The 17594-nt window shown below is 33.4% G+C and overlaps 2 protein-coding genes across 4 annotated transcripts in view; one reads left to right on the top strand and one right to left on the bottom strand.

Moving 5' to 3' along the window:
- LOC111043682 (acetylcholine receptor subunit alpha-like 1) overlaps window positions 1–17594 on the bottom strand; it is a 195261-nt gene that overhangs the window by 55549 nt on the left and 122118 nt on the right. The window lies entirely within an intron of this gene.
- LOC111043683 (alpha-tocopherol transfer protein-like) overlaps window positions 1–17594 on the top strand; it is a 74543-nt gene that overhangs the window by 31002 nt on the left and 25947 nt on the right. For both annotated transcript variants that reach the window (XM_039435816.1, XM_039435817.1), the window contains exon 2: window positions 10955–11105. In XM_039435816.1, coding sequence (XP_039291750.1) covers window positions 10955–11105 — 151 coding nt within the window. The remainder of the gene's footprint in view (window positions 1–10954; window positions 11106–17594) is intronic.

Genomic DNA, 17594 nt, shown 5'->3' with positions numbered 1-17594 from the left:
TCGAAATTCGAGAAAATGTAATTATTTCAATTGCAAACTGTTGGCAACTTTTGATTCTATTAAATCATTCACTGTAAAGAGATAGCAGACTTCGTGTGTCTCCAGCGTAATTGTCCTGTCACCAGCTGGCTTGGATCTTTGAATATAGTAGACTTGAGATGCGCGTGAACACTAGCGTCAGGTGATAAATTTTCATAACGGCAAGGAAAGTTGTGTGAGTGCGCCACACCAGATTTTTTTTTGCTTTGAACTGTTATGGCTTGACTTGGACACATTCACTAAGTTTTTTATTACGGGGACGTATTAAAGAGTTATTGTTAAAATTTTCTGCTCTAGCTATGTAAACTATAGTGAGGTCCACGTTATAATGGCAGTGTTTGATTAGCAATGGTATTACTATCCTTGTCTATCATTCAACAAAGCGGATGGCGCTATCTCTCTCTCGATTTGCTTTGTTGCCAGATCGTCTTTAACAATGTAGAATTAATAATTAATTAACAAAATATTCCATCCTTATTATGAAAATTCATTATGAAATTATTGAAAAATATAATTCCTTGCTTGATGAAAAATAATTGATTATTTACATGAGAATGAATAATTAATAAACGTGTATCAGTCACCGTCAAGAAGGCATTGACAGGACAGTGAGGATTGGCAACGCTGTTCTCCTATCTTTCTCCATTGACATTATAACGTGGACCTCACTATAGTATCTTTCTCTGTGAATATGGGTGAGAAAAAAAGTCTTTAGCTTTTCTCATATTTGAGAGATGAATCAATTAATTCATCATTTTTCTCTCTCTTCCTACTCTCTCTCTCTCTCCCAAATAAATAAAGCCTCTGAATAAAGGCCTCGAATAATCTGCCTCTGAGTAAAGGCAAATAATCAATCATCCAACCCCCTCTCTCTCACTCTCTTCCCGTTCGTGTGTTTATGGGAAGGATATTATTTTATATCCTTCTAAGAGAATCGACAATTATTTGTTGAAACACCGCCGATTTATGAAGTTACATCACATTATTATATTATCGTTATTCTAATTGCATTCTATATTATTATTCTCATTGATCAATTATTTATACTTTGTGAAATTCGTTGAATAACTAGCATTACCGTCATTTAATGTAAATTAGTGTATAAGCCAGTAATTATTATTATTGTAACATACATAAATAAAGAGATCTAATCTAATCTTATCTAATCTAATCCAATCACTCTCTCTAACTCTCTCTCTTTCTTTCTTTCTCTTTCTCTCTCTCTCTACAGTTCAGTAATTATTTTCTTAGTCTATATTATGTAAATTCATCTATAATTTTGCTGTATTGTAAGCTATTGTATATAAGTGTATAAGCCAGTATATATTGTAATCTACATAAATTATTTTATTTATCAATCAATCAATCAATCAATCAATCAATCAATCAATTTCTCTGTTATAGAGTTGTAGAACCCCACCGAAAATCCGGATTCCTTTATATCCATAAACCTCCATATTCTACATCCTTTCCCATCGAAGCCTTAATATCCTCCCACTTGTACCTTTCAAATTTCCTACTTGCCTGTGAATTCTGCCCATCGTCCAATAAATTAGCCTACATTAGTTTCATCATCTGTATTTATTTCCACTAATATTTTCCACTAGGTATTGTATTTAAACTCAGAAGTGTTAAATTTTTTTTTTAATTTTATAAGTGTTTGCCATATGTCTCGTCAGACCTGGCAATGTGAGACGAATTAATTAAATATCAAATATCTCTCTCCCACTCTCTCCCAAATAAATAAAGGCAAATGATCAATCAATCAATCAATCTCTCCTTCTCTTCCTCTCTCCTAATGTATGAGTATTATGGAGGCAATTATTTAGTTCAATTAAAGTCTCTCTCTTCGTGATTATTCCTTTGAGAGTGTACAATTTATTAAGTCTTATTTTAAATCCATATTTTTCCCCGCCACGCTCCAATTATGCCGGTTAAATTTAATTAGGTATAATTCACAGAGGAAGAATTATCATTATAGCAAAGTATACTACATGCAACTAGCAAGGAAAAGGACTAATTTTGACCAGTGATATTCTCATTCCATCTAGATCGCAGTTATCAAACAATCCAGTTAAAAGCAAACAATTTTGAAATTCATTTTCTTTTATTATTATATTCTATAATTTCTTATTTCATCTTTTGTAAGTTCTTAATGACTCGTATTGAATTGAATCGGCCTGAGGAGAAAGGGAACATGTCAAAATGTTTCATTTTTTTTATGGTTGAAATGAGTTGTTTTCTGTGGGATACATCGTTTTGAGTTGAAAGGGGACATGTCAGCATTCTCTTTATACCAGAAACAGATATCGTATTTTTGCTGTACTGGAGTGAAAGGGAACTATAGTGAGGTCCCACGTTATAATGACAGTATTTGATTAACTTTGATGTTGCTATCCTTGTCTAACAATCGACAAAGCAGGTACTACTATCTTCTTCTAGCTCCGCAACGATGCCAAATCTGTTTTTGACATTGTATAAATATAATTAATTAAGGCCGAGAACAGGCAACGCTGTTCTTCTATCTTTATCCACAGACATTATAACGTGGACCTCACTATAGTCATGACACACATGTTCCCTTTCAACGCCGAACATTCGAAAATCAGCTGTTTGTCAGTTGTGATTTTTATGCTATTGTCAAGGTGCGTACAGACTTTCGCTCTGCTCCGCAACCGAACGTCACTCCAGCAGAGCGATTGATGATCGACCGGGGAGCAACAGTGGTTCGACCGGGGAACGCGAGAAGAGCTAACATCTTCCGTAACGTTCATGATGGGTGCGTGGGTGGAGCGACTGTGGTTCGATGGTGGAACGAGGGCGGAGCGTGCTCGGTGCGGGTTGGAAGCGCGTATATGTGTACGCAGCTTTAGGTTACCTTTGATTCACGCGTTGCTTTGAGGTTAGATTGCTTTCGGTTGAGGTGTTCATTGTAAAAGTTGAAGAGTCATAATAAATTTATGATATCATCATGAGTAATAGGAAGTTAACAAAAAACTCAATTTTAAGGGGTGAATCTTATATAAATGCTTATACTGGATTAGAATTGTTGTCTTAAAAGAGTTTGCATCCTAATGACAAAAACAATCTTGGAATTATCAATACTTTTATCTGTATTTAGTTTTTTCTCTCCCCTGAAAAATTCTGATTTTTGACAGGTTCCCTTTCTCTTCAGACCGATCCAATTGTATTAGCAACTCTCACCAGCGCACAGGATTTCCCTTGAAGGTGATTGGTCTCTCTCTTATAGATATTTTTTGCTAAAAGTATTGTTTTTTGTATATTTTTACTTTTCTTGCCCTATTACCATAGGTTTGGGAAGTATTGCTTTCCAAAAAAATTAAGGTACCGGTACCCTAATTTCAAGTTTTCTATACGTTTCAAGGTCCCCTGAGTCCAAAAACATGATTTTTGGGTGTTGGTCTGTGTGTGTGTGTATGTATGTGTGTATGTGTGTGTGTGTATATGTGTGTGTATGTGTGTGTGTGTGGTGTGTGTGTGGTGTGTGTGTGTGTGTGTGTGTGTGTGTGTGTATGTGTGTGAACACGATAACTCCATTCCTTATTAACCGATTGACTTGAAATTTTAAACTCAAGGTCCTTTTACAATAAGGATCCGACAATAAGAAATTCAATAGAATTCAATTCAAGATGGCGGAAAAAATGGCGGATGATTACTAAAAAACCATGTTTTCCACGTTTTTCTAAAAAACGGCTCTAACGATTTTCTTCAAATTCATACCATGGATAGCCATTTATAAGCCCTATCAACTGACATGAGTCTCATTACTGGGAAAATTCCAGGAGCTCCGTAATATTCTTGAAAAAAAATGGTGGATAATGACTGAAAAACCATGTTTTTCATGGTTTTCTCGAAAACTGCTTCAACGATTTTCTTCAAATTCATACCATATATAGCTATTCATAAGCCCTATCAACTGACATGAGTCTCATTTTTGGGAAAATTGCAGGAGCTCTGTAATATTCTTGAGAAAAATGGCAGATAATTACTAAAAAACCATGTTTTTCACGATTTTCTCAAAAATTACTTGACCGATTTTTTCAAATTCATACCCCGAATTGGTATTCATCAGCTCTATCAACTGGCATGAGTCTTTTTCCTGGGAAGCTAATGGGGGGTCCACCTCATCATTGAGAAATGAACTTTGTAACCTCCTCGTGCATGAGGTAAGTAGGTAGAGCAGTTTATAAAAAGAACACAGTCATAGTCGAGATATTTCATCTGTAGAACAGCTGTTTTGACGAATTTTGAAAAAATCATCGAATTTCACAATTTACACAAAGGAAAAAGTACTCTGAAAACAATAATTATATATACACATATTATAAAGTAGTTTGATCGTAGTTGCGTCTAACAAAAGAGGCTTACAGTTCAATGAGCAAGGAAAGTTGTGTGAGTGTACCACACCAGATTTTTTGTTTTGAAAAACCAATAAAGAATTTTTGATTGATGAAATTAACTATTGCGTTGATCTTGTAGATGTAGGGAAGCTCTCTTCTTATAATCCTAATCATCATTAATATCATTATCATATTGATTTCTGTCACATTAAAGTGCATGAGTTGGTGTTTCCAACTGTACTTTTCGGGGAGCAGCGCAGCAAAACAACATTAGGCCAATGAATAGCCCAAACAACCTTGAGAGCAACAAACACATTTATTTGCGAACCAACAATGAACAGAAATATCACGCTAAAGTCATAAATGTAATGATGGAAAGATAATAATCTGTCAACCCATTAGGGAAGCCAGCCAGCTACAAAAGGAAGCTACATTTGGTCAGTCGTTAATACATTGTTAGAAAACATTCTTTGTTAATATAGTATTATACCAATGGTATAGTAATCTGGTGAATTATCTACAGAATAATAGCTCCCCGATTACAGTTGATGACATGAGAAACTTATTCATCCTTTCTATAGATTTTCATACATCGGACTGGATTATCCTATTATATTAAGCGTGCAATTTATGTATATCCGTATATATTTCCATGTTTGATTATTATTCATATTTATTTATGGTTATTTATGTTCAACGGATTTCGAAAACGGCTCTAACGTTTTTCACGAAATTTGGAACATAGTAGGTTTATGATATAAAAATTCGATTGCACTAGGTCTCATCCTTGGGGAAGCTCGCTGAAGGACATGAAAAGGATATTAATAAATTTACCTTCAAACGAATTGTGAGATAATATATAATAGGTTATCTATCCTATTATATTAAGCGAGTATATGGTTATATGGTTATCTGGATATCTGGATAACTGGATATCTAGTTATCTGGTTTTCTGCTTATGTATGTCTAACGGATCTCGAAAACGGCTCTAACGATTTTCACGGAATTTGGAACATAGTAGTTTTATGATATAAAAATTCGATTGCACTAGGTCTCATCCTTGGGAAAACTCGCTGAACGACACTAAAAGGATAATTCATCCTTGGAAAACAGATAATTTCGACGTCTGTCGATAACAGAAGATGCATGTGCCTGTGTGGGAGATCTGCTGTGTTATCAATCAGCTTACCGTATCTCTCGAGAAATCTAGAAAGTTTAATAGACTGGATCAAAATAATCTGATTTTTTTGACATGACATGGTGTATCATAATATTCAAAGTTAATCATTATTTCACAATTTCAAGTGATTAGTGAGTGTTATTTTTCTATTCAATTTGGTTTGTGAACAATCTAAATTAGAACTTTTCTGTTTTCAAATATTTGGACTGAAAATTGGACCTGAATTCGAGTGTATGGAACATAACCCATCTTTAGGACCATTTATGGTTTATGAATCAAAATTCGGGGAAGAAACAGTTTTAGGCTGTGCCTGTTAGTCCTTCCCCAATCATATGAAGAATTTCCGTTCATCAATAAATAAATAACGAGCGAAGCTCGGTGCCCCGATATTAAGTGAACCTGGCAATTCAATACTTAATTATGATTTGATTTTAAAATGGCCATATGCTAACACTACGTTCAACGCTAAACCAAGTTTACTTCTAGATATGGTTGCATTTATCATAATTAACTTTTATTATTAATCTATTCAAATTTGTTTGTTTTATTCTAATTTATATTTTAGATTGTGATTTGGAGTAGAATTTGGAATGGACATAAACTATATTATTTGGACTATTTAAAACTCAATCAGGAAATTGGAAAAGTTTTGGGCCTGTTTTAGCCTGTTTTTTCTTTTCTGATCCTTGTATAAGAGTTTTTGCTAACCTAATAAATAAATAAATAAATGTGTTTCATATGGGGTTTAAACGAACAGCTGACATTTCTCCGTTTCAACCGAGTATCTGCATACGGGCCTTACTACTGTATATACTAGTAGTTCTGTAAACAGTAAATCTCACGCAATTTTCTCATCCACAAGTATCTGATTTCACCTGTTTGAAATGTTAACAAGCTCAGTTCACGTTTGAATTTGTATTCCATATGATATAATTCATCCAGTTCCGTAATAATCTTTCCATCAGATTAAAATTATTTTTCACAATCAAAAATATTATTATTTCTTCAGCATTATTCAGTTCATTTAATTATTTTCAATCACCTTATAAATTTTTTTTCCAAATGAATATCGATACTGATGGGCACGCATAATAAAACCATGACTTGAAAACAAAATATTGAAACCAAAGACCTTATAGATGCATACCTCTTTAAGGTCTTTGATTGGTACTATAGACCTTATAGAAATAGACACGGCTTCTCCAGACATCTGTGTATTGCATGCAATGAATAATCCACTTGTCAGCTTATTGATTATGAATATTCTATAGTCTGATTAATCCTATAGTCCTGATTAATCAGAGTAGATGATATAAATATAGTGATATCGGAGTATGTAGGAATTCCTTTCATTTTTATATCCTATTTTTATATTTATATTTATTTCTGGTTATTTACGTTAAACGGATCTCGAAAACGGCTCTAACGATTTTCTCGAAATTTGGAACATAGTAGGTTTATGATATAAAAATCCGATTGCACTAGGTCTCATTCTTGGGAGAACTCGCTGAACGACATTAAAAGGATAATTCATCCTTGGCTGAAACAGCTGTGGATAGAAAAAAAGTGAGTGAGCGAGTGAGTATGTGAAAAATCAAAATATCGCATCCCCGAAATTCATAAGATGACATAAAGCTGCCAGCTGTGAAATATGAACACGATCATTTTAGAGAATTGTGTTATGTTTATCAATAAATAATAATAACGAGCGAAGCTCGGTGCCCCGATATTCATACTTAAAATGCAAAATTTCAAAAAACCTTGTGTATACATCACTTTACATACAGTCAAAAGAAAATCCGAGTTGAAAAATAGATCTCACTTCGCTCAGTCAATAATAATTATTATACCGATTATGAATCATTATTGACAATAAAGTATCAAAAATATCCTATATCAGATCAGTTATACAGGTATGACATATCACAGTTGAACAGTTATAGCCTGCAGTTGTTGTAGAATGTAGGAAAATAAACCTCACGAATGCGTTTGTTTAACGAAATAATTTGAATTTAGAACGCGAATCTCACTTCAGCAGAACGTAACTCAAATCTATCAGCCAACAAAGAAAATATTGACATTCAGTTAGGAAAAACAACAGGAAATATGAGTTTTGAAGCCACTTCAGTACTACTTTTGAGTTGTTACCGTTTATCTTATCATTGTAAAGTCTTGAACTTGAGTTGTGTTATTTCCACTTGAAACACGAACTCTGAAATTCACAACGAGCATTATGTACTTTTGAAACATTTGGGAGATGAAATTATACCCACTTATAAATATCAAACTACAGTAGTTGTTTTCTCATATAAATTGTCTTTCATACTGGTTCCATTATTTTCATTCTTTTACTGGTTTAAAGGCAGCGATTACAGGGAAAAGTTATTACTGCATCAGGATCCTACGTGGAAATACTTTTATGAACATGATGTTAAAGTAGATTCATATTTTTATTAAATGCGGCAGGGGTACACAAGAACACTGAATATTCAAAATTTGAAACTGGGCAGCTTATAAGTGTCGGTAGTTGTTTGAGATTTTGCACAGTAATCAATGAATTAGTAATTAATGAACAATATCAAAAATTACACACAACTTTTGCAAACATTTCGGAAAATATTATACCTATACAATCATTTCAATCTCAATTATATTTCTCCTAAGAGCATGATATTAATTTATTACTTGTATATTTATAAAATGTGCATTGTTGCATTATTTATATTTGTATTGGAAATTTTGGCAAATGAATTTGATTTGAATTGAATTATTTTGAAAGTTTGCACCACCCATAACAGGCTGTGAATGCCGAATGGGAGTATATTTTTCTGACGTCATCTTGAAACTTGAAGAAGTAGCTTTAGACAAAATTAGATTGTTGAAGCATGAGTAAATGGTATGATGAAATAATATATGTCACTCGATTGGTTATTGACTGAAGATAATTTTTGATGGATATGAAATTGATTCAATATACGCCACTATGATATTTCAATTTTTTATAACCTACTAGTAGGTAACCCATGTACCGCAAGGTTCTAATTGAAAACTTGACCTACTGAAATCTTGAAGGATTTAAAATATTCAAAATATTCATATAATCATCCTCGTTAAATAAATAATCAATATGCAATATTTCAAGTTTATCAGTCCTGTAGTTCAGACGTGATGATGTGTCATTCGTGAATTTCCTATTCGGTACATTAATGAGCTAATTATTTCCTTCTTATATTATGGACTAGTAGGTAACCCGTGCTCCACATGGGTCTAATTAAAAACTTGACAAACTGAAATTTTGAAGAATTTAAAATATACATATAACCATCCTCGGTAAATAATTAATTAATATATGCAATATCTCAATTAATCAGTCCAATAGTTGAGACGTGATGATGCGTCATTCGTGAATTTCCCATCCCGTACATGTATAAGCTATTTTTTTCCTTTATTATATTATAGACCAGCAGGGTCCCCTCGGGCTCCACGAGGGTCTGTTCAAATCACTTGACAAACTGGAAAGTTAATGTACTGAAATATGAAAAAATTGGAATAGGCCAGTAACCATCCTCGGTGAATTAATAATCTATTTGCAAATTTTAAAGTTAATCAGTTTAGCAGTTCAAATGTGATGATGCGTCATTCGTGAATTTCCTATCCGGTACATTAATAAGCTAATTATTTCCTTCTTATATTATGGACTAGTAGGTGATCATGCTCCGCATGGGTCCAATTAAAAACTTGACAAACTGAAATCTTGAAAAATTGAAAATAGGCCTATACACATCTTCGATGAATTAAGAATCTATATGAAAAATTTAAAGTTAATCAGTTCAGTAGGACAGATGTGATGATGCGTCATCCGTGTATTTCATATCCCGTACGTGTATAAGCCAGATCTTTTCTTCATTATAATATAATATTCATTTATTCATTGTACAGAATACTACAATCATAATATAATTATGACATTGGAGGAAAAAATAGGCTGAGCCTGTACTATTTCCGTCCAAAAATTTTGATAAGAAGTTAATGTTGTCCAAGGTTTGAGGTTATGATATCACACACTGCTCCGTCACTTGATTTTTGATCCCGGAATAATGAAGATTTTGAATTTTGAAGGTTACATAATACTTTAAGGGCCGTTTGCACAGTATAGATTGCTAAACTCGTTTAAGTTAATCTGAAAGTTTAAACTTTAATCGGTTTTCTCAGTCGATTTACTAATCCAGTTTAAGTTAAACTAGTTTAGCGTTAAGTTGGTAATGAAATGTCATCGTTTATAATATCAGGAAAGCTGATTTTTACAGGAAATTTATTTGTTTACAAACCATTAGTAAATTGAGGTTATGTAGCTACTATTTTGTTGTTCAAAATCCACAGAGCTGTAAGCTGTACGGTAATAAAAGTAAAAAGCGATCAAGAAATTCTTTAAAAACTTATGTTTAGTTGGCACCGAAAAATATATTTTAGAATGTAAGATAAAAAAATTATTTTGTTACGCTTGAATCTACTACGGTCTTCCTCGTTTATTAGAAATCTCTCGAAAGCAAAATATCTCAGTTATGTATTATTAAAAACATGTTTTCTAATCAAAGACCACTGTGGGCCTACATAAATATTGTCTTAATTTATATCATGTGATTTATTCAATCAAATACTAAATTGGCAGTTTCTTTACTCAAGCAAAATCGTTAAAAAACTTTTCTATCATCCCAGAAATTTAAATTATTCGTTATTTGCTCAATTTTTCTCAGTCATCTTTATCAATCGCATTAGAAACTCTTATCAATTTCTATAATATTATTTTTACATTCAAATGATAATGATCCACTATAACCATAGAGAAACAATAGCGTTATAACCTAAATAATTAAATTATTATCGTCTACAGAAGCAATAAAAACAAACATCGAAAAATAATTTACCAACAGCTGTTTCCCCATCAAATCTTCACAGATGTCAAGTTAATCCAAATTATTCGATTTAAACCTCCTGCTTTGGAGGTTTAAACTTTTCCAGAGTTTAAACTCAATACAGAGTTTAAACTGATACTGTGCAAACGGAATTTTAGTTTAAACAAAAAAAAATCCAGATTTTGTTTAAGCTTTAGCTTGTACTTACACTGTGCAAACGGCTCTAAATGAATCACAGAATGTATCACAATCAATAGAAATCTTTAGAAATATTACACTTATTTGAAAAATTGGAATACAAAATCACAAACCTACTCACTATTAGTAAGTTACGTACTATAGTAAGTTATATTATTATTATAGATAACCTATTATATATTATCCCACAATTCATTTGAAGGTAATACTTTTCTCGATTTATTTTGTGAAATTGAATAGTTAAATGAATATTTTATTTACAGATGTACGGTGCAGAGGTAATTGAGCCGAACCCTGCTGGCAAATCGGCAGTTTACAAAGAGTATGGCATGACGGAGACTGGTATGAAAGAGGACATAACTCAACTGAAAACCTGGCTCAGCAAGCAGCCTCATCTACCCATCTTATCTGGAGGTCAGAACCAATTAATGTTACAGTATGGTCACAGTATTGAGTAGTACATACAGAGTGGGTGAAAAGTCCGAGAACGGCTTAATATCTCATACACGAAAGTAAATTGACGGTGGGTGTGATTGGGGGATCCTACTCAAATTGAAAAAAACTACTTTACAATGACTTTGGAAATCTGGTCCGACATCTTGGATGTAACTTCATTTTTTAAAATAGGAGGGTGGTCATGCGATACATGATTTCGATAGAGAATTTTAAGAAAAAATGAATGACGGAAACCATATATCAATATCTCGAACCATTTTGATGATATTCACATTATTAATCCATACCACCCATGTATTTCATTTCTGATTTGCAAGGTGCTGATTGATAATGTGAATATCTCCTAAAGTCTTTAACTAGACCGTTTTGGAGCACGGGTTATCTGCTAGTAATTAATTAAATCAATTATTTAATCTTTTCACACTTCCTCTTCGATACAATATTGAAACTGTCATTCACTTTTCGCTCTTTCAGTACCACACTGTGCTCATGTAGTTACTGAATGGTGAATTCGAAAATCGTAAGGGGAAAAGCGGTATCATTTGGCAGCTGTCATTTGCAGAGAGAGCAAGAACGGAAAATGCTGTGATTGCTCTCATGTCACCTCCCTCACAGCAACAGGGGTTCGTTTCTATGAGAGAGGGAAGACGATTTGTCAATAAATTATAATAGAAACGACTCTCCCATCTGAAAATTAAACCGAGAAAAATATTGTCACACCGGAGGTAATATGTGGCTGGCGAGCCACAAAGACATGTCAGATGTTGAGGAAAAGCGGCATCGTGGTGATATTTCCAAGTATTCCCGAGCTATTTCACTACCTATCATCGCAATTTGTTGTGACTACGGCTCTCAAAGCGGGCTCAATCAGTATTTTATGTGGTTGAACCTTAATAGAATTACTTTAATTGGTACAAAGGGTGTAGTCCCTTTTGATGTAAAATTGCTCCAGTCAATAAAGTGGTTAACTCCGTCAATAATAGTTTAATTATCATTATCAACCCTGAAGATTGATTATAATCAATCAATTAAAGCCTAATGATATCAATTTATCTATCCATTTACAATACAAATGACACAGATGTAATAACATTGGTAGATAAAATATAATAAGGTAGTACTTGTGCTACTTTTCTTCCAAATTTAGGTGACACAGTCAGCAAAGATAAAGTTAGTTTTCCACGTGTACAATTTGTATACAATTTCAGTCGAAAATAAACATGAACACCATACATTTCTAATTTAGATAGTAAACTCGTATGGCTTTTGTTGGTGGGGAGTACCTTGCGGGAAGGTCCCACCGCCTGAATATATAATTTAAGCCGTCAATGGGCCTTACGACTGTCATACTTCAGCCGGGACCGTCTGTAGTGCCCATCCGATAACACGGGAGTGATCTGGTTGAAAAACGTTTTGGTATTTAGAGGGTTTGAATCCGGGATCTCTATGCTGCTACGCAGGCACTCTATCCACTAGACCACGGATCACTCTAATTTAGATGATTTGGATTAATGTATCAATTACGATAATTCCACTCAATTTCTACTTGGAACGATATCCTATTATATTAAACGAGAAATTTTTGTATTTTTATATCTGGTTATTTATATTTATATCTATCTAGCTATTTATGTTCAACGGATCTCGAAAACGGCTATAACGATTTTCACAAAATTTGGAACATAGTAGGTCTATGATATAAAAATTCAATTGCACTAGGTCTCATCCTTGGGAAAGCTCGCTGAAGGACATGAAAAGAATAATTCATCCTTGGCTGAAACAGCTGTGGATAGTAAAATAGTGAGTCAGCGAGTGAGTATCTGAAAAATTAAAATATCGCATACCCGAAATACATAAGATGACATAAAGCCAGCTGTGAAGTAAAAACACGATCATTTCAGAGAATTGTGTTCTGTTTATCAATAAATAAAAATAACGAGCGAAGCTCGGTCCTCCGATATTATTGAGTTATTTGAGAAAATTTGAAACTACGGAAGAAACGCAATCTTCTGAACACTAAAGCTCAGCTGACACTCAAATAAAGTAACATTAAACATTATAGACTGTATATACGGAATGAGCCTACATGGGCACTGTGGCCTGTACTTAGACTCGAAAAGAATCGAAAAGCATATATTTTATACCGTTATCTCTTCGACAGAGAGAGAGAGTGAGAGCGGGACAAATAGTGGGACTGGCATTGATGACGTCACTACGTGAACAGTGTACTTGTGTAAGGGAGCCATGTATCACTCCTATTTGACCGCTGGGCGCAACTTGTGTATGTCCGAGTAAGATGTAGAGGAAAACGAGAAGGATGATGATAGGGGGAGTAAAAAGAGTCGAAGGAGGAGAAAAAAAAAGAAGAAGGAGTAGGACTCACTACTAAAATTGACTCACTCCTTCGTCCTTTTGCAGGATATGAAAATAACATTGAAAGTGCATAAGAAAAAGAGGAGGAGTAGAAGGAGGTTGAGTATGAGGAGGATGAGGATGAGTAGGAAGAGGAGGAGGTGGAGAAGGAGGAGGAGGAGGATGAGGAGGAGGAGGAGGAGGAGGAGGTTGAAGAGGAAGAGGAGCAGGAGCATAAGGATTTTGCTGAGAAGGAGGGTAGGTGTTGTAAGGAAAGAGTAGGATGTGGAGGGGGTAATAGGAAGTGAAAAAAGAGAAGAAATGAAAACAAAGAAGGAGAAAAAAGGAGAAAGCGTGCGGTGAGAAGTAGTTTAATTTTGCTGCGCATGAAAGGGAAGGAAAGAAGAAGTTCCTAGGGTTGAAGGTATTGAATAGAGGGTGTGGGGGTGCAGTGATTAATGGATCAGTTTAATTGATAGTTTTCTTGGCGTCAGGAACGCTACAAACCATTAATAATCCCCACAATTGGATGTATAAATTATTATGGTTCTCAAGTCAGGATACATCAATTTGGGTGCTGAAATCTTTGTCGATGGTATTTTCCACACAGAAAATGTTATCAAACATCAATCAAGAAGTATAAAATTCCTTATACAGTATTATGTATTTAATGGCTACAACTTACCAGTTTCTAAGAGAAAATCGAGATGTGTTTGTGCCAAAACTTATTTTTCCTACAGATACTTTGAAAAGTGACCATTTCTGCACTGATTGCAGGCTGCAAAGAATCACTTTTCCGCTCTAGTGTGCAAAGTATTACTTTGCATATTATCTTGCAGCCATCCCAATCAGCTGTTGACATTGTTGACGTGTATTTTGGATGCAAATTTGTTCTATCTATATTTTTTCTGATTTTCAAATAAATAAAAATTAGAACTCTTTGAATTATAACTTACATTTTGAATATTATTAATTTACTATACAGTATTATAAGCTGATGTTATATTATATGAGCTGAATATTATTATACAGCTGATTCATTATTTCAAATAATATTTTTTTTTCATTCATAAATTGATTGGTTGGAAAATTATTCAGAAATTTAGATTTACTCAAAATTATTGAAATTTTCAAATTGATTTTCAATTTGAATAAATTATCGATTATTAATTTTCAATTGGATTATCAAGTTCAAAATAAATAAATGTTGTTAATAATAAAAAAATTAATCAACCACTTCTCATATTCAATGGTAACTGTAGGAAAAATTTAATGTGAAATACGTGAGCAAAGTTCCTCTGCTGCACTCAAGAAACCATTCCGCCCTCGCCTACGACTCGTGTGTAAACGTTTCTTTCGGTGCAGCAACTTCCACTTTGCGCTCTAGTTGCACAAATAACTATTTCCTATTCGTCCATGGAAAATGTAAAAAAAATTTCATTCACTTTTTAAAGGCATTCCATTAGAGAAGGCTGTGATAGATTTAACTGCGCGAGGCCTATTATTCACAGAGCTACTAGTTGAAAGAGCACTAATACCCTATACTGGTTTTATTTAATCAAATATATTTGATCATATATTACAAAATTCACTAATATTACTATGTAGAACTGAATATCCTACTATGCACTTGAGCTCCGTACACCCACATCGATTTTTACAGACGAACAAAATTCAATGTTTGAAACGAAGCCATAGCGGCCAGCCAGTCTAAAGATGGAAATTACAGAGATATTGCAATTATTCAAATGCTAATGAATTTATTATTATTATCAAACAAAAATCCAAATTGAATGCTGTAAATCACACCGAAGACTTCTGCTACTGCAAAAATTGACAACAGGGTAAACAGCTAGATGGAAATTCGATGAGCGCTACTATCCAAAAATTATCTGTCAGCCCGGGAATCGAACCCAGTACCTCCTAATTTCCGGTCAGAAATGATCAATTTGGATTTTCATTCAATTATAATAATAATTAATCAATTAGCATTTGAATAAATGCAATATCTCATTAATTTCCATCTGTAGACTGGCTGGCCGCTATGGCTTCGTATAAAATATCGATTTTTGTTCGTACGATATTTTGCCGTCCTTATGAATTATATGAAATTAAAAAGAACCTGACAAACATAATTTTTTTGAAATAATCTGTTTAATGTGGAAGAATTTATAAGGACGGCGAACAATCGTACGAAAAAAAATCGTCGTGTGTGTGCTTGGCTTCACTGGGAGAAAATCGAGATGTTTTTGTGTCGAAATTTTCCATGTAAATTACAGCATAGGTGAAAAATGTGAAACATTTTCTCATAATTTTATACTCAGTTTCTAACGGGATTCCATGAGAGAAGACTGTGATAGTTTTAACAGCGCGAGGCCATTTATTCACAGAGCTACTAGTTAGTCCACTAAAGGATAGCTACACACTCATCGATTTTTGGTTTTCCAAATTTTTGCCGTCCTTATGAATTTTATTAGATTCAACAGAACTTGACAAACATCATCTGTTTGATCTAGTAGAATTTATAAGTACGGAAAAAAATATTATGTCCACAAGTGTATGGAACTGGCTTAATACCCTCATAATGATTCCATATAATCTAATATATTTTATCTAAAGCCGTGTCCACACTGCAAAAATGATCGACAAACATGTTTGTTGGAACAGTTTGGACAAATTTCATCACGTTTGACAAACAATGTTTGCCTGGGGCCAGTGTGGACTTGTCATCAAACAAAATATTTGTGAGGAGAACCGGTTTCATGTTCTACAGCTGACAACACTAAAAATGTTTGGTGAAACAGTAATTTTTTGTTTGACAAACAATGATTGTCCAAACTTTTTAAAATGTTTGTCCCTGAGCTCCTCAACAAACATGTTTGCCGAACATGTATGTCGAACATTTTTGTTCAGTTGTGGCCATGGCTTGATATATTACAAAATTCACTGATAATCTACCACTATGCACTTACTTTCATTACTACATTTTTATACAGCACTCCTTTTTCAAGGAAAAAACTGGGAAGAAGTGTTCCAAACAGCAGAGATAGAACTAACAAAAATCACTAGTTGGTTAAGAAATAATTTATTGTCATTAAATTCAGAAAAAACAAAATTTTTAGCTTTTTCTTTAACAAATAGCAAAAAACCACACATGACAACAATGAAGCTTCATAATAATTATGATAGAAATAGTAACACTAATTGTAATTGCCCACTAATAGAACGATCTGACAATATAAAGTATTTAGGAATAATAGTAGATGATTCATTGAAATGGAACAAGCACATAACTGCCAAAATAAGGAAGCTTATATACAAATTCTATCAATTAAGGCGTATCATAGACAAAGAAATGTTAAAAACTGTATACTTAACATTAGTTGAATCTCTTTTAAGGTACGGTTTGTTAGTTTGGGGTGCAGCTAACTTCAGTTTTATAGATCCATTATTTAAAACTCAAAAACGCATTTTGAAAATAATGGGAAACAGGGAAATCCGGTTTCCAACTGTAGAATTATTCATAGAAAATAGAGTACTCAGCGTTAGGCAATTGTATATATTGTTGTTATTAGGGTATATGAAAAAACATCAAAATAGGAACCATATCATAAATCATAGCCATAATACTAGAATAAGAGAACGTTACAACCAAGAAGTACCAAGGATGAATACAGCATTTGGGCAAAGATCACTAGGATATTTAGGGCCTACAATATTCAATAGAATACCATTAGAAATCAAAGGAGAGGAAAATTTCAATAGCTTCAAAAGAAAAATTAGACATTGGTTATTCAGTATTGGGATACAAAGTAGTGAGGAACTACTAGTAAGTAGGATTTAGATTTAAGTAGTATTCTTTTTAAATAAGGTAATTTATAGGTAGAAAATAGTACCTTGGTTTAGTATCTTTGTAGTAGGTGATGCTTAGGGTAATAGATATAGTTTTAGATTTTTTGTATTATCTGTTGTAGCATAAATTAGTATTAATTTGATGATAACCTCGACACATATATTATATAGTGAGGTATCATTTTCTCAACCCTGAATATTGTTATATTAAAAAATATGTAATATAATGTAATGTATGTATGA

This window comes from Nilaparvata lugens, chromosome 9, assembly GCF_014356525.2.
Source record: "Nilaparvata lugens isolate BPH chromosome 9, ASM1435652v1, whole genome shotgun sequence".
Taxonomy (NCBI): Eukaryota; Metazoa; Arthropoda; class Insecta; order Hemiptera; family Delphacidae; genus Nilaparvata; species Nilaparvata lugens.
This window is presented reverse-complemented; position numbering and strand designations above follow the sequence as displayed.